General features: G+C 41.5%; 1 protein-coding gene across 5 annotated transcripts in view; it reads left to right on the top strand.

Annotated features, from left to right (window-relative positions):
• Positions 1 to 21,438, top strand: part of DCAF8 (DDB1 and CUL4 associated factor 8) — a 378,940-nt gene that overhangs the window by 80,725 nt on the left and 276,777 nt on the right. For all 5 annotated transcript variants that reach the window (XM_053705076.1, XM_053705096.1, XM_053705081.1 and 2 more), the window contains one exon: positions 18,883 to 19,023. In XM_053705076.1, the coding sequence (XP_053561051.1) occupies positions 18,883 to 19,023 (141 nt within the window). The remainder of the gene's footprint in view (positions 1 to 18,882; positions 19,024 to 21,438) is intronic.

The following is a 21,438-nucleotide window of genomic DNA, read 5'->3' as shown; positions in this document are numbered from 1 at the left end:
TTGGGTTTTTCAAGCCCTAACTTAGTACACAGGTCCTGGGCAAGGTGGCACTTTTTGCTGATTAAAGGCAATGTTTTTAATTACTTTTAAAGTGCAAAATACATTCACTAGAATATTTAACCCTTTCGTGCCAGGGTTAATTTGTCTACATTGGAACAACTGTTCCGATTTAAACAAATTGAAGTCTCGCTATCGTGCACGTGATCATGAGATTTCAATGATGGGATTGCGTCAGGGGGCGTCCCTATGATGCTAGGCACGCCCTCCAGACCGCAATCCCATCAGGGAAGAGCCAGTGGCTTCAGGAAAGCCAAGCGGTTAGGATGTTGTATTTCATCCTTCGGCGCTAAAGCCCCGCAAAATTCGGACGAAATGCAACGTCCTAACACTGTTAAAGGGATATTAATATTATAAATAAATATAGGCATAGCAGTAATGCAGAGGACATAAATGTTTAAGTATTTTAAATTGTTCAGAGTTTTGTAATTTCAAGAAATACCAGAGATACTATAGAAACGCCATTTAACTTTTCCTTCAGTGTCTTTCTACTGTCTTGTCATTGAGACAAACGTGTAAATGAGCTTCTGTTCTGAAAGAAAAACTGTACAATATTAAACTATGGTATAATGTAATCCAGCATGTGGAAGTAAAAAAGTCTGCTGGTTATTCACTACAGTGGAGCAATCTATACAAGCAAGATTTCCCTGATGTATGTTAGTTTATATAATCAGGAGTTTAATGATGTAGATGTACATGGTGACTTCTCACTCCTCATTACTTTTATTCTTTGTATTATCTTTGTTTTACAGATCTGTGTATGCATAACTGATTTTGCTGTACTTTTTTCTTCATAAGAAGGGAAAAGACACTAAAGATTATGAGCAGGGACGCAGAAACATGTAATCTTTTATAGATGCTTTATAAAAGTATATTTTAGCACCCCTGTTTCAGAGCATTATTTATGTACATGGACAGATGGTGCAGCCAATCAGATGTTGTGCCACCTGCCCTGTAGACTGAAATCAGGAGTGAACTCCATTTATAAAGTTAAACTTAAGGGACACGGAACACAATTTTTTTTCTTTCATGATTCAGATAGAGCGTGCAATTTTAAGCAACTTTCTAATTTACTCCTATTATCAATTTTTCTTCATTCCATTTGAAAAGCAGGAAAGTAAGTTTAGAAGCTGGCCCATTTTTGGTTCACAACTTAGGTTGTGCTTGTTGATTATTGGCTAAATGCACCCACCAATAAACAAGTGCTGTCCAGGGTGCTGAACCTAAAATTGTCTGGCTCCAATCGGCGGTGTCTGCAGCCCTGAGTTCCTTACCTCCCTCTAGCAAACTTAAGAGGTTAAACATAGTTCTCCTGACCTAGAGTAATCTAAATATTTGTTGGTTTTAGCTACTATGTCCCAGCTATCCGAGGAAGAGTTTACCTCTGTAGCTTCAGAGGGTGAACTTTCTGATTTGGAAACTTCAGTTCTTTAACCTCCTTCAGCGGAGGAACCCTCCTTTTTAGATTTAAAATAGAGCATCTTCGTTTTTTATTAAAGGAGGTTCTGTCTAAGCTAGAGGTTCCAGAGACTAAACTCCCTGAGGAACCTAAGATCCCTAAATTAGACCGGTTTTATAAAGACAGGAAGGTCCCTCTGACATTTCCTGTGCCAGTTAAGATGGCGAACATTATTAGTAACGAATGGGAAGGAATAGGAACTTCTTTTTCCCCCTTGTCTACTTTTTAAAAAAAATTTCCCGGTCCCTGACTCTCAATAAGATTTCTGGGGCTCCATTTCTAAGGTGGATGGTGCTATTTCTACGCTATTTCTGGCTAAGTGTACTACTATCCCTCTAGAGGAAAGTTCTTCTTTTAGAGAGCCTATGAACAAGAAAATGGAAACTTTTCTGAGGAAGATGTTTCAATATTTCAGGGTTTTTATTTCAACCGGCAGCAGCTGTAGCTGCAGTTGCTGGAGCAGCTACCTATTGGTGTGACACGCTGTCGGAGCTCATTGAGGTAGAGACTCCCATTGAGGATATTCAGGAGAGAATTAAAGCTATGAGAATTGCTAACTACATCTGTGACGCGAATATGCAGATTAAAGATGTAGTTTAAATGCAAAGGCTTCTGGCTTTGTGGTCCTAGCCCGCCGGGCTCTCTGGTTGAAGTCTTGGTCTGCGGATATGACTTCTAAATCCAGACTCCTATCTCTTCCTTTCAAGGGGAAGATTTTATTCGGTCCAGGGCTGGACTCCATTATTTCTATTGTTACCAGAGGGAAAGGTGCCTTCCTACCGCAGGATAAGAAGTATAGGCCTAAGGGATGGCAATTGTTTAATTTGCGTTACTTTCGTTCTGACAAATCACAACGACCGCAATCCTCATCCAAGTCCAAGCAGCCCAAGAGTACTTGGAAGCCGGCTCAGTCCGGGAATAAGACCAAACAGACTAAGAAGGCCGCCCTCCCCCCCCCCCCCCCCAGACACTTGGTTCCAGGATGTACAGGATCCTTGGGTCCTGGAGGTTGTATCTCGGGGATACCGGATATAATTCAAATCTCATCCACCCAGGGGCAGATTCCTACTCTCCAGACTGTCTACAATAGAAATGAAGACTGCCTTTTTAGGTTGCGTACAGGATCTCTCCTCTTTAGGAGTAATTGTCCTGGTACCTAAAGCAGAAAGAGCTTTGTGGTTTTAACCTTTTTCGTGGTTCCAAAAAAGGAGGAAACTTTTCGTCCATTTCTGGACTTAAAGTGCCTAAACAAGTTTCTGAGTGTTCTCTCTTTCAAGATGGAGACAATACGGTCAATCCTTCCTCTTGTTCAGGAAGGACAGTTTATGACCACCATAGACCTGAAGGATGCATACCTCTATGTTCCGATACACAGGGAACATTTTCAGTTCCTGAGGTTTGCCTTTCTGCACCAGCACTTCCAGTACATTGCTCTTCCGTTTTGGCCTAGCTACTGCTCCAAGGATATTTTCTCCAACATTGGTGTGTCCGGTCCACGGCGTCATCCTTACTTGTGGGATATCTCTTCCCCAACAGGAAATGGCAAAGAGTCCCAGCAAAGCTGGCCATATAGTCCCTCCTAGGCTCCGCCCACCCCAGTCATTCTCTTTGCCGTTGCACAGGCAACATCTCCACGGAGATGGTTAAGAGTTTTGTTTTTGGTTGCAATTTCTTCTGCTAGAAGAGTTTCAGAGTTATCTGCTCTGCAGTGTTCTCCGCCCTATCTGGTGTTCCATGCAGATAAGGTGGTTTTGCGTACTAAGCCTGGTTTTCTTCCTAAGGTTGTTTCTAACAAAAATATTAACCAGGAGATAGTTGTACCTTCTTTATGTCCGAATCCAGTTTCAAAGAAGGAACGTTTGTTACACAATTTGGACGTAGTCCGTGCTCTAAAATTCTATTTAGAGGCTACAAAAGATTTCAGACAAACATCTTGCTTGTTTGTTGTTTATTCTGGTAAAAGGAGAGGTCAAAAAGCGACTTCTACCTCTCTTTCCTTTTGGCTTAAAAGCATCATCCGATTGGCTTATGAGACTGCCGGACGGCAGCCTCCTGAAAGAATCACAGCTCACTCCACTAGGGCTGTGGCTTCCACATGGGCCTTCAAGAACGAGGCTTCTGTTGACCAGATATGTAAGGCAGCGACTTGGTCTTCACTGCACACTTTTGCCAAATTTTACAAATTTGATACTTTTGCTTCTTCTGAGGCTATTTTTGGGAGAAAGGTTTTGCAAGCTGTGGTGCCTTCCATTTAGGTAACCTGATTTGCTCCCTCCCTTCATCCGTGTCCTAAAGCTTTGGTATTGGTTCCCACAAGTAAGGATGACGCCGTGGACCGGACACACCAATGTTGGAGAAAACAGAATTTATGCTTACCTGATAAATTACTTTCTCCAACGGTGTGTCCGGTCCACGGCCCGCCCTGGTTTTTTAATCAGGTCTGATGAATTATTTTCTCTAACTACAGTCACCACGGTACCATATGGTTTCTCCTATATATATTTCCTCCTGTCCGTCGGTCGAATGACTGGGGTGGGCGGAGCCTAGGAGGGACTATATGGCCAGCTTTGCTGGGACTCTTTGCCATTTCCTGTTGGGGAAGAGATATCCCACAAGTAAGGATGACGCCGTGGACCGGACACACCGTTGGAGAAAGTAATTTATCAGGTAAGCATAAATTCTGTTTTTTAAGGTTCTGGGGGCTCTTCTAGCCGTTGCCAGAACACAAGGTATTGCAGTAGCTCCTTACCTTGATGATCTCTTGATAAAGGACCCATCTTTTCGTCTAGCGGAAGAACACTGAGTCACTTCTCAGTCTTCTTCGATCACATGGATGGAAGATAAACTTGGAAAAGAGTTCTCTTACTCAAAGTACAAGGGTGAATTTCCTGGGGACAATAATAGACTACATATCCATGAGAATATTTCTCACAGATCAGAGACGTTGCAAGCTAACTACTGCATGTCTTGCCCTCCAGGCCTCCTTGAGACCCTCAGTAGCCCAGTGTATGGAGGTGATCGGACTCATGGTGTCATGTATGGACATCATTCCCTATGCCAGATTCCATCTCAGACCCTTACAACTATGCATGCTGAGACAATACAAGAAGGCACAAGGGCTGTGGACTCAGGAGGAGTCCTCCCTTCCGATCAGTATATTGGAACGCTGGGCAATCTTCAATGCCTTGAAGGCTTGGCCCCCTTCTGGGTTCGTCCCAGTTTATCAGATTCCAATCAGACAATATATAACCTTGGTTGTCTACATCAGCCATTCAGGGGGGGGGGGGAATAAGTCATCCCTTGGCGATGAGAGAAGTATAATTTATTCTGGAGTAGCAAAATGCTGGCACTGTATTCATTTGTGTAAAGAAAACCCACATAAAGGACCTATAAAAAAATCCCTCTGAGGTTCTGTCTCTCCCTATGTACTTAGAGACATTACTATATTACAGTTTGTCTGAGCTGAAATTTTACCTATATATGTTTTTAACATTTAATAATTAACTTGAGTTTTTATATTGACAAATAGAGTTAAAGATTGTGCACCTACAATGCCCATTCCCCTCCACTTTTCTTTCCTCTTATTTTCTAATATAGTAATGTCGATGAGAGAAGTATCTCAGATACTATAGTGGGCGGAGACTCAGATACACGCTGTCAGCAATCCAGATTTCGGGTGTTGATAACTGGGAAGCGGACTTCCTCAGCTGTCAATCCTTTCACCAAGAGGAATGGTCTCTCCACCCGAGGTGTTTGCAGAGATATGCAGCAAGTGGGGTACACCAGAGATAGAGAGATTTCATGGCATCCCGCCTCAATACCAAGTTACCCAGGTTCGGTTCGAGGGATCCTCAGGTGGAACTGATAGATGCCCTATCAGTACCATGGAGGTTCAGACTCGTATCTTTTTCCTCCATTACCGCTTCTCCCTCGTGTATGTGGCTCGCATCAAGCAGAAGCAAGCATCAGTGATTCTGATTGCTCCATCGTGGCCGCGAAGGACGTGGTTCGCGGATCTGGTGGGGATGTTCTCCTCTCCTCGGTGGAGTTTATCTTGTCGCAGAGATCTGCTAATACAGGGTCCCTTCGTTCATCAAAATCTAGATTCTCTAAGGCTGACTGCGTGGAGATTGAATGCTTAGTCTTAGCCAAGAGAGGGTCTTCTGAGAAAGTTATCAATACTCTGGTTCAAGCTCATAAGCCAGTTACTCGTCATATCTACCATAAAGTGTGGAGGACTGGCTTGTACTGGTGTGAAGAGCGTGGCTTTTCCTAGCATAAGGTTGCCAGAATTTTATCTTTTCTCCAGGATGGACTGGAGAAGGGTCTATCTGCTAGTTCCCTGAAGGGACAGATCGGCCCTGTCGGTGTTACTGCACAAGAGATTGACTGAGCTTCCGGATGTGCAGTCCTTTTGTCTAGGAGCCTGTGTTTAGATCTGTGGCTCCGCCTTGGAGCCTAAATCTTGTTCTTAGTGTTTTGGAGTAGGCTACGTTTGAAAAGTTGCGCAATTTATGCTGGAGTATCCTTAGTTGTGACATCATCCAGGATACCCTTCAACCTAATGTTGTTCCGTCTGCTCCTGTTCTCCAAATTTTCCATTTTGTCTTGTATTTCCTGTAGGAGCTGTTGTTGACTAGAGGCTGTGTTATCTCACTGTGTTATTTCATCTAGATTTTCCACCATTGCATATTTTTGGTCTTCCAAAATGTCAATTCTATTTCCCATATCAGTGAGGTCAGATTTAATTTCAGCTAGGCTAGACGTCACCGATGTGTGTATGGAATCTATCTTCCCCCATAATTTTTCAAAATTAACCGCTGTCCTTAGTAGTTTTGGAGGGATGAGAGGACTTATAAAAGGAAGATACTGTAGAAGGGGTACTTGGATTTATTATTTTCTCTCCCTTCCCACCTCTTCTTGTAGCCATAACTATGGTGTATCCGCTGCTACCACTATTGGATATAGCGGATATTTAAATCTTGGGAAAAGATGGTAACTGTAGTTTAAGGTGGGTAACAAAAAGAAAAAATGAAAAAAAAACAACAAAAAACACACTTTTATTCTCTGTCTTAGAATGTAGTGTTAAACAGCCCCAGAGGTAGTAGGGTACCCTTGATAGTGTTAATAGATCAAATGGGATGAGGCACTTTTGAATAGTACAAAGGTATAGTGAATCCTCTTCATTTAAATGGTAATTAGTGTTCTGCTATGTCTCTTTATTAGCAAATGTCGAGGCAGATATCCCCTCTCTTTATTCCTCTCTTTATTTATTAGAGATTACATACTGCTGTGGTAAAGTTCAAATCTGTATTTAACACCTCTCTTTAATAGGTTTAATAGGTGTGTCCAATGTTGTGATAAGGGAGTCCCAAGTGGTGTGAAAATGTTCCCCCAGCCAGGAGTCTGCCTCCCACAGTATGGGGATTTAAAGAATTCTCAAGCCAAATCTATATATTTCCACTGTCTGGATACGTTCAGGTTTAACTATGTGTCCTGTGTGGTCTCTAGTTTGTGTGAGATTCTTTGTCTGAGAGGTGATCAGTATTTTACTATATTGTAGCACAGACCTGAGTCTCCAAGATCTTCCCTTAATTTCCAGGTTCTATGCTAAATTGATTGGTATGGATGACTCCAGGGACAACAAGAAAGGGATACAGCTCTGTAGCTTATTTATAAGGGAGCTCAGAATTAAACAGGCTTGGTAAACCCAGGGAGGGGCCTTCTCTGACCGTAGAAGTGCCAGCCTTATTGTGTGTCTCCTGAGGGTTTATCATGGTCGTTGCCATCAATCTGGTGGTAATTAGGCTCCCTTGAGAGCAAACAGGGTCCCAGTGAGGTATATTTAGCAGTCTTTAGCTTTTAAGCTGCCTCGGTGCCCTAGTCTCCCCCCGGGCCCCCCTACCTCCTCATGCGTGATTGGGCTTTCCTTCACGGCACTGGATGGATCCGATCTCCCTAAGAGTCCGGCTGCTGATGATTATCGCCAGTGAAGTCCTCTCTCTCCCTTTGGCCTATGCAGCGCCGGACGAGCTGCCACGGAGTGGGGGGGAGGCCCCAAGCAAGATGGGGGATCTTCGCGCCAAGTCTCAGTGAGACCGTGCCACACCGCTGTGTCGGGCCAATGTCCACAGCCTGTTGGGAGCCGGAACAGATCAGTCCTGTGAGTCCTGGGATCCGTTAAAGGTGTGTGAGCCACCGGGTCAATGCTGCTATATTTAGGGGAGTCCCTTCTCAGACACAGTTGGGCTGGATAGTGCCCCAACACATCGACTTTCACTCCCGAAAGTGCAGGGATATACCTCACAGGACCTGAGGGATAAGTTGGACCCGAAATGGTCGAGGTATTACTGCCAAAAAGCTCACTTTAATCACTTAAGAGCCGGGAGCTCTCACCCTGTAGGTCTGCGTCTCTCTGCAGTTAGCTCCGCCCCCAGAGGTTTTTTATTTTAAATGGTTCCGGTGAGTACTATTTTCATCAGGGAAGAACATAGATTTCTTCCCTGAGGTTGATGATCTTAGCAGCTGTCACTAAGATCCTGGCTGGTTCCCACAGAAGTCCTGAAGGTAGTACAAGAGAAATCTTCAGTGTGGAGAACGTTTGTATGCTACAAGCAGCATTGAGGTATGTTCAGTCATTTATTTCTGAGGAGACTTTGTACATCAGAATTGGCTGGCTTAATTCCAAAATGGGGAAAGGGGTAAGCAGTACACCTTTAACTAGTAAGAGGGTATTACTGAGCTCCTTGTATGTTTTATATAAATGGGCTTCATGCAGAGTTTTATTGCAAAAGACACTGGGAGAGATGGCTATGATATGAGAATTGGTGATTGGGTCCACATGGTTTTTTTCTGGTTTTACTCATTACATGTATAAGGATTAAATGTTTATACATTTATGTTTGGATAAAGAACATATTTTAATTCCACATGGCTTATTCTAAACCGCTTCCCATGCGGTTGCTTAGTCGGCTAATGCAACGTCCCTAGTGGGCAGAGCCTAATTTTCGCGCCTTAGACGCGCAGTTTACTTTGAGGAGTGAGGCAGCAGGCCTTAGCTCCGGTTGGGCCCAAACCTTGTTTTTGCTGACCGGATTGGTGTTGAGTCGTTATGCAGTTCCCTGGGGGCAGGTAGGCGCGACAGCAGAGCTGTGGCGAGGTGCAGTTGTTGTTTTTTCATTCTAATACAGTTTTCTCTGTTTATTCATCCTGTAGAGGGCAATTTCACCCCTTGCCTGAGGGTGCAATCATTTTTGGCACTTAAATATAAGTGTATTTAACTATTTAACGTTATTAGCGTTTTCTAGCAGTTGGGGAAAAAATTGTGCGCTTTTATTTTTTAAAGGTACAGTACACGTTTTTTTTTTTTCCAAATATTGTTTAATTCAATAAATATAGTATTTAACGACTGTTGTGATTATTACTAGTCTGTTCAACATGTCTGACATTGAAGAAAGTCAGTGCTCTGTGTTTAGTAGCCATTGTGGAACCCACTCTTACATTGTGTCCTTCTTGTACTGAAAGGGCCTTACACTGTAAAGAACATATTTTAGGTAATGAAAGTGTGTCTAAGGATGATTCTCAGTCTGAAAAGACTCATGAGATGCCATCTAATTCTCCCCAAGTGTCACAACCTTTAACGCCCACACAAGCGACGCCTAGTACCTCTAGTGCGTCTAATTCTATTACTCTGCAGGAGATGGCTGCAGTTATGTCAACTACCCTTACAGAGGTATTATCTAAATTACCAGTGTTACATGGTAAACACAGTAGGCCAGGTATTAATGTAAATACTGAATCCTCTGATGCTTTATTAGCTATTTCTGATGTACTCTCACAGTGTTCTGAGTTGGGGGTCAGGGAATTGCTGTCTGATGGAGAAATTTCAGACTCAGGGAATGTACTACCTCAGACAGATTCGGACACTATGTCCTTCAAATTTAAGCTTGAACACCTCCGCCTGTTACTTCAAGAGGTTTTAGCGACTCTGGATGATTGTGACCCTATTGTAATACCTCCAGAGAAGTTGTGTAAGGTGGATAAATATCTAGAAGTGCCCACTTACACTGTTTTTCCGGTTCCTAAAAGAATTTTGGAAATTATAAGATAGGAATGGGATAGACCAGGTATACCATTTTCTCCCCCTCCTAATTTTAAGAAAATGTTTCCCATATCAGACGCCATTCGGGAGCAATATCTACTCTGGCTAAGCGGACAACTATACCCATTGAGGACAGTTGTGCTTTCAAAGACCCTATGGACTAAAAATTAGAGGGTCTAATAAAGAAATTATTTAATAATTAGGGTTTTCTTTTACAACCTACGGCTTGCATAGTTCCAGTAACTATTGCAGCAGCTTTTTGGTTTGAGGCTCTAGAAGAGTCTCTTAAGGTTGAGACCCCATTAGATGACATTTTGGATAGAATTAAGGCTCTCAAGCTAGCTAATTCTTTTATTAGTGATGCCGCTTTTCAAATTGCTAGATTAGCGGCGAAAAATGCAGGATTTTCTATCCTAGCACGTAGAGCATTGTGGCTCAAATCTTGGTCTGCTGATGTCTCATCAAAAAAAGTTTTTAGCTAATCCTTTTAAAGGTAAGACCGTTTTTGGGCCTGAATTGAAGGAAATCATTTCTAACATTACAGGAGGTAAAGGCCATGCCCTACCTCAGGATAAGTTTGTTAAGATGAGGGGTAAACAAAATAATTTTAGTTCCTTTCGGAACTTTAAAGGAGGACCCTCCGCTTCCTCTTCTTCCACAAAGCAGGAAGGGATTTTTACCCAATCTAAGTCAGTCTGGAGATCCAACCAGAACTGGAATAAAGGTAAACAATCCAAAAAGCCTGCTGCTGCTACTAAGACAGCATGAAGGGGCGGCCCCCGATTCGGGACCGGATCTAGTAGGGGGCAGACTCTCTTTCTTTGCCCTGGCTTGGGCAAGAGATTTTCAGGACCCCTGGGCACTAGAAATAGTGACACACGGTTATCAATTGGAATTCAAAGATTTTCTCCCAAGAGGGAGACTTTATCTTTCAAGATTATCTGCAAACCAGATAAAAATAGAGGCGTTCTTACGCTGGGAGTACCATGGGAGTAATTTGTCCAGTTCCAAAATTGGGACAGGGGTTCTACTCAAATCTATTTGTGGTTCCCAAAAAAAGAGGGAACTTTCAGACCCTTCTTAGACCTCAAGTGTCTAAACAAATTTCTCAGAGTCCCATCATTCAAGATGGAGACTATACGAACAATTTTACCAATGATCCAGGAGGGTCAATATATGACTACCGTGGACTTGAAGGATGCTTACCTTCATATTCGGATCATCATCAGTTCCTAAGATTTGCCTTCCTGGACAAACGTTATCAGTTTGTGGCTCTTCCCTTCGGGTTGGCCACAGCACCCAGAATCTTCACTAAGGTTCTAGGGTTTCTTTTGGCGGTTCTCAGACCGCGAGGCATAGCAGTGGCGCCTTATGTGGATGATATTCTGATCCAGGCGTCAACATATCGTCTGACAAAATCTCACACGGACACAGTGTTTTCTTTTCTGAGAACTCACGGTTGGAAGGTGAACATAGAGAAAAGTTCACTAGTTCCACAGACAAGGGTTCCTTTCCTGGGAACTCTGATAGACTCGGTAGCCATGAAGATATTTCTGACGGAGGCCAGAAAATCAAAGATTCTAAATACTTGCCGAGCACTTCAGTCCATTCCTCGGCCATCAGTGGCTCAGTGTATGGAGGTAATTGGATTAATGGTAACGGCAATGGACATTATTCCGTTTGCTCGCTTTCATCTCAGACCACTGCAGCTGTGCATGCTTGGACAGTGGAATGGGGATTATGCGGATTTATCTCCTCAGATAACTCTAGATCAAGAAACCAGAGACTCTTCTTTGGTGGTTGTCGCCGGATCATCTGTCCCAGGGGACTTGTTTCCGCAGACCCTCGTGGGTGATAGTGACAAAGGACGCCAGTCTACTGGGCTGGGGTGCAGTCTGGAATTCCTTGAAGGCTCAGGGTGTTTGGACTCAAGTGGAGTCTCTACTTCCAATCAATATTCTGGAACTTAGAGCAATATTCAATGCGCTTCAGGCGTAGCCTCAGTTGGCTTCGGCCAAATTCATCAGATTCCAGTCGGACAACATCACGACTGTGGCATATATCAATCATCAGGGGGGAACAAGGAGTTCCTTAGCAATGATAGAAGTATTCAAGATAATCCGATGGGCGGAGGCCCACTCTTGTCATCTGTCAGCAAGCTACATCCCAGGAGTAGAGAACTGGGAAGCGAATTTTCTAAGTCGATAGACTTTTCATCCGGGGGAGTGGGAACTCCACCCGGAGGTGTTTGCCTCACTAGTATTTTTCGATGGGGCAGACTGGAATTGGATCTGATGGCATCTCGACAGAATTCCAAGCTTCCAAGATACGGATCCAGGTCGCGGGATCCTCAGGCTGAACTGATAGACGCCTTGGCAGTGCCTTGGTTGTTCAGCCTAGCTTATGTGTTTCCACCATTTCCTCTCAAAAACTTCTGTTTTGGTTGCTATTTCTTCTGCTCGAAAAGTTTCTGAGCTTTCAGCGTTAGTGTGATTCGCCTTATCTCATTTTTCATTCTGATAAGGTGGTTTTACGTACTAAACCTGGATTTCTTCTTTCGAACAAAAATATTTATCAGGAAATTGTTGTTCCTTCCTTATCTCCTAATCCTTCTTCTAGGAAGGAGCTTATGTTTCATAATCTGGACGTGGTCCGTGCCTTAAAGTTTTACTTACAGGCAACTAAGGATTTCTGTCAATCATCTTCATTATTCATTGTTTATTCTGGAAAGTGTAGGGGTCAGAAAGCTACGGCTACCTCTTTCTTTTTGGCTGAGAAGTATCTTCCGCCTGGCATATGAGACTGCTGGACAGCAACCTCCTGAAAGAATTACAGCTCATTCTACTAGGGCTGTGGCTCCCACATGGGCCTTTAAAAACGATGCATCTGTTGAACAGATTTGTAAGGCTGCGACTTGGTCGTCCCTTCATACTTTTTCCAAATTTTATAAATTTGATACTTTTGCTTCTTCTGAGGCTGTTTTGGGAGGAAAGTTCTTCAAGCAGTGGTGCCTTCTGTTTAGGTCTCTGTCTTGTTCCTCCCTTTCATCCGTGTCCTGTTGCTTTGGTATTGTGTCCCACAAGTAAGGATGAAATCCGTGGACTCGTATCTTGTAGAAGAAAAGGAAATTTATGCTTACCTGATAAATTGATTTCTTCTACGATACGACGAGTCCACGGCCCTCCCTGTCAATTTCAGACAGAATAATTTTTATTTTACAACTTCAGTCACCTCTGCACTTTTTAGTTTTTCCTTTCTCTTCCTATAACCTTCGGTCGAATGACTGGAGGTGGAGGGCAAGGGAGGAGCTATAAATACAGCTCTGCTGTGGTGCTCTTTGCCACTTCCTGTTAGCAGGAGGATAATATCCCACAAGTAAGGATGAAATCCGTGGACTCGTATCGTAGAAGAAATCAATTTATCAGGTAAGAATAAATTTCCTTTTTAAAACTTCTCATAAAGTTGATGAAATTTCAAATGACCAACAACATACTGAATTATCCTCCACTGATGAGGATCTATCTGTTTCAGAAGATCCTTCCTCAGATATTGACACTGACAAATCTACTTATTTATTTAAAATGGAGTATATTCGTTCTTTGTTAAAAGAAGTGTTGATTACATTGGATATTGAGGAAACTAGTCCTCTTGATACTAAAACTAGTAAACGTTTAAATTCTGTTTATAAACCTCCCTTGGGTATTCCAGAGGTTTTTCCTGATGCTATTTCTGATATGATTTCTAAGGAATGGAATAGGCCTGGTACTTCTTTTATTCCTTCTTCAAGGTTTAAAAAATTGTATCCTTTGCCAGCAGTTACATTGGTGTTTTGGGAAAAGATCCCCAAAGTTGATGGGGTTATCTCTTATCTTGCAAAACGTACTACTATTCCTATGGAAGATGGTACTACTTTTTAAGATCCTTTAGATAGGAAACTTGAATCTTATCTAAGGAAAGCCTATTTATATTCTGGTTATCTTCTCAGGCCTGCAATTTCTTTGGCTGATGTTGCAGCTGCATCAACATTTTGGTTGGAAAATTTAGCGCAACAAGAATTGGATTCTGATTTGTCTAGCATTGTTTGCTTGCTTCAACATGCAAATCATTTTATTTGTGATGCCATTTTTGATATCATCAAAATTGATGTTAGATCTATGTCTTTAGCTATTTTAGCTAGAAGAGCTTTGTGGCTTAAATCTTGGAATGCTGACATAACTTCTAAGTCCAGATTGCTCTCTCTTTCTTTCCAAGGTAATAAGTTATTTGGTTCTCAGTTGGATTCGATTATTTCAACTGTCACTGGGGGGAAGGGAGTTTTTTGCCTCAGGATAAAAGACCTAAGGGTAAATCTAAAGCTTTTAACCGTTTTCGTTCCTTTCGACAAATTAAGGAACACAAACCTAATCCTTCCGCCAAGGAATCTGTTTCCATTTGGAAACCTTCTTCAAATTGGAATAAATCCAAGCCATTTAAAAACCAAAGCCAGCCCCCAAGTCCGCATGAAGGTGCGGCCCTCATTCCAGCTCAGCTGGTAGGGGGAAGATTAAGATTTTTCAAGGATGTTTGTACAAATTCTGTTCAAAATCAATGGATTCTGAGTATTGTCTCTCAGGGTTACCGAATAGGATTCAGAGTAAGACCTCCTTTGAGAAGATTTTTTCTCTCACGCATCCCAGCAAATCCAGTAAAAGCTCAGGTTTCCCTGAAGTGTGTTTCAGACCTGGAGTTTTCAGGGGTAATCATGCTGGTTCCGTTTCAGGAACAGGGTCTAGGGTTTTATTCAAATCTATTCTTTGTCCCAAAGAAAGAAAATTCATTCAGACCAGTTCTGGATTTGAAAATTTTGAATAGTTATGTAAGAGTACCAACTTTCAAAATGGTGACTATAAGGACTATTCTGCCTTTTTGTTCAGCACGGGCGTTATGCATCCTGTAAATCTATTGTGGACATATATCTTCATATTCTGATTCATCCAGATCATTATCAGTTTCTGAGATTCTCTTTTCTAGACAAGCATTACCAATTTGTCGCTCTTCCTTTTGGCCTAGCGACAGCTCCAAGAATCTTTTAAAAGGTGCTTGGTGCCCTACTCTCTGTAATCAGAGTGTGGGGTATTGCGGTATTTCCTTATTTAGATGATATTTTGGTACTAACTCAGTCTTTACATTCTGCAGAATCTTACATGAATAAACTAGTGTTTCTTCGAAAACATGGTTGGAGGATCAATTTACCAAAAAGTTCTTTGATTCCTCAGACAAGGGTCACCTTTTTAGGTTTTCAGATAGATTCAGTGTCCATGACTCTGTCTCTAAACAGACAAGAGACGTTTGAAATTGTTTACAGCCTGTCGGAACCTTCAGTCTCAGTCATTCCCTTCAGTAGCTATGTGCATGGAAGTTTTATTTTGGAACTCTGTGCGATTTTCAGGGCTCTTCAAATTTGGCCTCTGTTGAAGAGAGAACCGTTAATTTGTTTTCAGACAGACAATATCACAACTGTGGCATATGTCAATCATCAGGGTGGGACTCACAGTCCCCAAGCTATGAAGGAAGTATCTCGGATACTTGCTTGGGCGGAATCCAGCTCCTGTCTAATTTCTGCGGTTCATATCCCAGGTATAGACAATTGGGAAGCGGATTATCTCAGCCGTTAGACTTTACATCCGGGGGAGTGGTCCCTCCATCCAGATGTGTTTTCTCAGATTGTTCAGATGTGGGGTCTTCCAGAAATAGATTTGATGGCTTCTCATCTAAACAAGAGACTTCCCAGGTACCTGTCGCGGTCTAGGGATCCTCAGTCGGAAGCAGTGAATGCGTTGACACTTCCTTGGTGTTATCAACCTACTTATATTTTCCTGCCTCTAGTTCTTCTTCCAAGAATGATCTCCAAAATCATCATGGAGCAATTGTTTGTGTTGCTGGTGGCTCCAGCATGGCCTCACAGGTTTTGGTATGCGGATCTTGTTCGGATGTCCAGTTGCCAACCTTGGCCACTTCCATTAAGGCCGGACCTGCTGCCTCAAGGTCTGTTTTTTCCATCAGGATCTCAAATCATTAAATTTGAAGGTATGGAAATTGAAAGCCAAGTGCTTAGTCAAAGAGGTTTCTCTGACTCAGTGATTAATACTATGTTGCAGGATTGTAAATCTGTTTCTAGAAAGATTTATTATCGAGTTTGAAAGACTTACATTTCATGGTGTTCTTCTCATAAATTCTCTTGGCATTCTTTTAGAAATCCTAGAATTTTACAGTTTCTTCAGGATGGTTTGGATAAGGGTTTGTCTGCAAGTTCCTTGAAGGGACAAATCTCTTCTCTTTCTGCTTTATTTCACAGAAAGATTGCTAAGCTTCCTGATATTCACTGTTTTGTACAGGCTTTGGTCCGTATCAAGCCTGTCATTAAATCAATTTCTCCTCCTTGGATAATTTGGTTTTGAAGGCTTTACAGGCTCCTCCATTTGAGCCTATGCATTCTTTGGACATTAAACTACTTTCTTGGAAAGTGTTGTTCCTTCAGGCCATCTCTTCTGCTAAAAGAGTTTCTGAATTATCTGCTCTTTCTTGTGAATCTCCTTTTCTGATTTTTCATCAGGATAAGGCAGTTTTGCAGACTTAATTTAAATTCTTACCTAAGGTTGTAAATTCTAACAACATTAATAGAGAAATTGTTGTCCCTTCCTTGTGTCCTAAATCCTAAGATTTCTTTGGAGAGATCCTTACATTCTTTGGATGTGGTAAGAGCTTTGAAATATTCTGTTGAAGCTACTAAAGATTTCAGGAAGACTTCTAGTCTATTTGTTATCTTTTCTGGTCCTAGGAAAGGTCAGAAGGCTTCTGCCGTTTCCTTGGCATTGTAGTTATAGCTTTTGATTTATCAAGCTTATTTGGAGTCGGGTCAAGCCCCGCCTCAGAGAATTACAGCTCATTCTACTAGATCAGTTTCCAATTCCTGGGCTTTTAGGAATGAAGCTTCAGTTGATCAGATTTGCAAAGCAGCTAATTGGTCTTCTTTGCATACATTTACTAAATTCTACCGTTTTGATGTATTTGCTTCTTCGGAAGCAGTTTTTGGTAGAAAAGTTCTTCAGGCAACTTTTTCAGTTTGATTCCTCTGCTTTATGTTTTAAGTTTTTTCCCTTTCATTTATGAGAATAAACTTATATTTTGGGTTGTGGATTAATTTTCTTCAGCGGAAAATGGCTGTTTTTATTTTATCCCTCCCTCTCTGTGACTCTTGTGTGGGTTTCCACATCTTGGGTATTGCTATCCCATACGTCACTAGCTCATGGACCCCTGCCAATTACATGAAAGAAAACATAATTTATGTAAGAACTTACCTGATAAATTCATTTATTTCATATTGGCAAGAGTCCATGAGCTAGTGACGTATGGGATAACGGAGGGGCAACGTTTCCCAAACCTCAAAATGCCTATAAATACACCCCTCACCAAGGAAAATTAGTTACAAAGCTGTGCTGTCTGGAGCAACCAACTCCACCCCCCTTATCAGTGTTTAGACAGAGGCATTGTATTTTAACTGAGTTCACAGCTACTAGGCATGCTCCATCAGATATTCCCTATTCACTTCTGCATTTTACCAAAACAAAGGGGGCTATAGTTACAGCTATAAAAGGAAATGTGTGTGGGGAGTTAGAGCTCTACAATTCAGAAACTAAAAAGAAAGGGTTAATGACGAGGCACTGCAGTATAAATTTACAGGTAAATTAATTAAAGTACATATTATATTATTTTGTCTCTATCCCAACTTGTTTTATGTCCCTTTTAAGACCTTACAGCAGGGGTATCAAAGTACCGGCCCGCGGGCCATTTCCAGCCCACGAACCGGTTGCAATGCGGCCCTCCACTTAGTCCCAATAACTGAGAGCTGTGGGCTGATTAACGTAATGCCGGAGGTGTGAGGAGCTGCAGCTCCAGGCCCACGCCTCTATATAAGCCCAAGTGCAGCATGCCAAAATTGGCACCATAGCTGTTTGTGGGTCAGGCAGCAGAGGAGCAAAGCAAGCGAGTGAGTAAGATTGTTTTGCCCAGAGCTTGTGTTTGGCAGTGAGGAGGGGACTTAGGACTTCACTGGGGGAGTGTAGTGTAACTCTCAGTGAGATTGTGGGGCAAACTGTGTCTAGGCATGCAGCAGCAGAGGAGGACAAGCAATGGGGTTGAGCAAGGTATGTGCCAAGTACAGTTGCCTTATAGTGAGTTTTATTTTGTGTCTCTATCTAAGAGAGGGGCTGTATAGCTTGCTTTGTTTAAAATACTGCCATGCCATAACTTTTGTGTGTGTGTGTGGGGGATCTCTGTGTGTTTGTGTGGGTCTGTGTGTGTGTGTAAGGGGGGTCTGTGTGGGTGTGTGTGTGTTGGGGGGTCTATGTGTATGTGTAAGCGTGTGTGTGTGAGGGGGTCTGTGTATGTGTGAGTCTGTGTATATGTGGGTCTGGGTGTGTATGTAATGATTACACATGACACAAAGCCATCACTATAGTATCTGTTTAACAGAGCATTTATATTAATTTTGTTCAAAGTTTTGGAAGTGGCCCCCATGGGAAAAGAAAAATTGACCAGTGGCCCCAAGGTAATTTGAGTTTGAGACCTCTGCATTACAGGCTCACTTACAAGACCAACTTGGAAGTTAACAAAAGCAAGTTGTATATATTTCAATAAATTTAAAAAAAAAATGACATCACACTTTGGAAAGAAGAACTTACTTGAGTATTTCATATGTTAATTTGGAAATCCCGGTTGTTTTAAAGTAATGCTAGCATGCTTAAAATGGACAGTAAACACATTGATTTTAATATAAAATATTAACAACACACGTTTTGCAATATTTTTGTATTGTAATTTAGCTCTGACAACTGGATTTTCTTTTCTAATTCTCAGAAATTTAAAAATACACCCTGCTGACTTCTCGAAGACTAAACCTGCTTCATATCTTTCCTTTATTGGCATTAACTGCATAACGATTCATTTTATACTAACTTAATGACCATGGCTAACCCTGTTGTCTGCAAACGGATTGGCTCCTCCAAAGAAAGCTAGCGGTGGGTGGAGTTTGGCTATTGAAAAAATAAATGCAGCAGATAGGTTTTGTTTTAAAAATGTTTAGACTTGGCTGGAATGATGATTTGTAGCAAACGGATCAGCAGTGTCTTGTAATTACACAGTGTTTACTGTCCCTTTAATAATAAAAATGTAATATGTATCTTTTAATTTGCTTTTAAAAAAATAAAAAGGTTTGTTTTTTCTTTAGGCAAAATTCCTTCCAAACAGTGGAGACTCCACTTTGGCTATGTGTGCCAGGGATGGGCAGGTGCGTGTGGCAGAGCTGTCCGCTACCCAGTGCTGTAAAAACACCAAGAGAGTCGCACAGCACAAAGGCGCATCACACAAGGTACTATACAGCCATAATTCTATTTATCTATATGTTTCTCTTGCCTCAGTTTGTATGTTCTCATATTCACAAACGGACATAGTATAGAAATGCTCATTTTTTTAGAGATTTGAAACCCTAAAAGGTTTTTTTTTATGATTAAGATAGATTATACCATTTTAATATAGTTTCCAATTTACTTCTATTATCATATTTGCTTTGTTCCCATGATATTCTGTGTTGAAGAAATACCTAGGTAGGCATCTGGAGCACTACATGGCAGGAAATAAATCTGTCATCTAATGTGCTTGCAAAACTGTTTCCAGAAATGGGCCGGCTCCTAAGGATACGTCCCTGCTTTTCAACAAAAGATATCATGAGAATGAAGTTATTTTAAAATGGCATGCCCTATCTGATTTATATGTATAGATAAAATATTAGTTTGTCAGATCACTTTTCTGTATATTTATGTGTGCGCTTATTTGTGTGTATAGATACAGATATATAGACAGAGATGTGTGTGTATATATACATGTGTATGCAGATTATTTATTTTTATAATCCAAATTATGTAGCAATGCTTGAAGGACCACTCAATGCAGTAGAATTGCATAATTAAAAAGTGCATAATAAAGGCAATGATTTCACACCTACTCTGAATTTCAAATAAACTGCAGATTTCTTTTTCTGACTTTTTTTTTTTTCTACCATTTTCCAGCCCCCTTTATAATGTGACTGACTTCAGCCAATCAGACTAGTATATGTATACCCCATGAGCTTCTGCACATGCTCAGTAGGAACTTGTTCCCCTGAAAGTGTGTATTAAAAAAACACTGCAAAATTTGATTATTGAAGTAAATTAGAAAGTTTCTTAAAACAGCATGTTCTATCTGAATCATAAAAGTTTATTTCTTTCATGTAATTAGCAAGAGTCCATGAGCTAGTGACGTATGGGATATACATTCCTACCAGGAGGGGAAAAGTTTCCCAAACCTCAAAATGCCTATAAATACACCCCTCACCACACCCACAAATCAGTTTTACAAACTTTGCCTCCTATGGAGGTGGTGAAGTAAGTTTGTGCTAGATTCTACGTTGATATGCGCTCCGCAGCAGGTTGGAGCCCGGTTTTCCTCTCAGCGTGCAGTGAATGTCAGAGGGATGTGAGGAGAGTATTGCCTATTTGAATGCAGTGATCTCCTTCTACGGGGTCTATTTCATAGGTTCTCTGTTATCGGTCGTAGAGATTCATCTCTTACCTCCCTTTTCAGATCGACGATATACTCTTATATATACCATTTCCTCTACTGATTCTCGTTTCAGTACTGGTTTGGCTTTCTCCTACATGTAGATGAGTGTCCTGGGGAAAGTAAGTCTTATTTTCTGTGACACTCTAAGCTATAAAATGTAATTGAAATCCAGCACTCAGACCCAAGGTGTGTGCAAGCTAGCATAGGATCACTGCAAGGATCCAAACAGTATCCAAAATCTTCAAAGAATGCAGCAGCACCACTTCTCATATAAAAAGTTCCTTTATTAAACACATAGTAGGAGCAGGTAAAATAGAACGACGTTTCGGGTAGTTATCCCTTAGTCATGTTCACATACTGTTTGTTAGACTTAATCACCTTTAAATAGCCATCAGTCAGGTGATGGCTATTTAAAGGTGTCACCTGACTGATGGCTATTTAAAGGTGATTAAGTCTAACAAACAGTATGTGAACATGACTAAGGGATAACTACCCGAAACGTCGTTCTATTTTACCTGCTCCTACTATGTGTTTAATAAAGGAACTTTTTATATGAGAAGTGGTGCTGCTACACTCTAAGCTATGGTTGGGCACTTTTTATATAAAGTTCTAAATATATGTATTCAAACATTTATTTGCCTTGACTCGGGATGTTCAAAATTCCTTATTTCTCCAACATAGGTGTGTCCGGTCCACGGCGTCATCCTTACTTGTGGGATATTCTCTTCCCCAACAGGAAATGGCAAAGAGCCCAGCAAAGCTGGTCACATGATCCCTCCTAGGCTCCGCCTACCCCAGTCATTCTCTTTGCCGTTGTACAGGCAACATCTCCACGGAGATGGCTTAGAGTTTTTTAGTGTTTAACTGTAGTTTTTCATTATTCAATCAAGAGTTTGTTATTTTCAAATAGTGCTGGTACGTACTATTTACTCAGAAACAGAAAAGAGATGAAGAATTCTGTTTGTATGAGGAAAATGATTTTAGCAACCGTAACTAAAATCCATGGCTGTTCCACACAGGACTGTTGAGAGCAATTAACTTCAGTTGGGGGAACAGTTTGCAGTCCTTTGCTGCTTGAGGTATGACACATTCTAACAAGACGATGTAATGCTGGAAGCTGTCATTTTCCCTATGGGATCCGGTAAGCCATGTTTATTACGATTGTAAATAAGGGCTTCACAAGGGC

The sequence above is a fragment of the Bombina bombina genome, chromosome 1 (genome assembly GCF_027579735.1).
Source record: "Bombina bombina isolate aBomBom1 chromosome 1, aBomBom1.pri, whole genome shotgun sequence".
NCBI classification, from domain to species: Eukaryota; Metazoa; Chordata; class Amphibia; order Anura; family Bombinatoridae; genus Bombina; species Bombina bombina.
The sequence above is the reverse complement of the archived record's forward strand: the minus strand, read 5'-3'. Positions and strand labels throughout refer to the sequence as shown.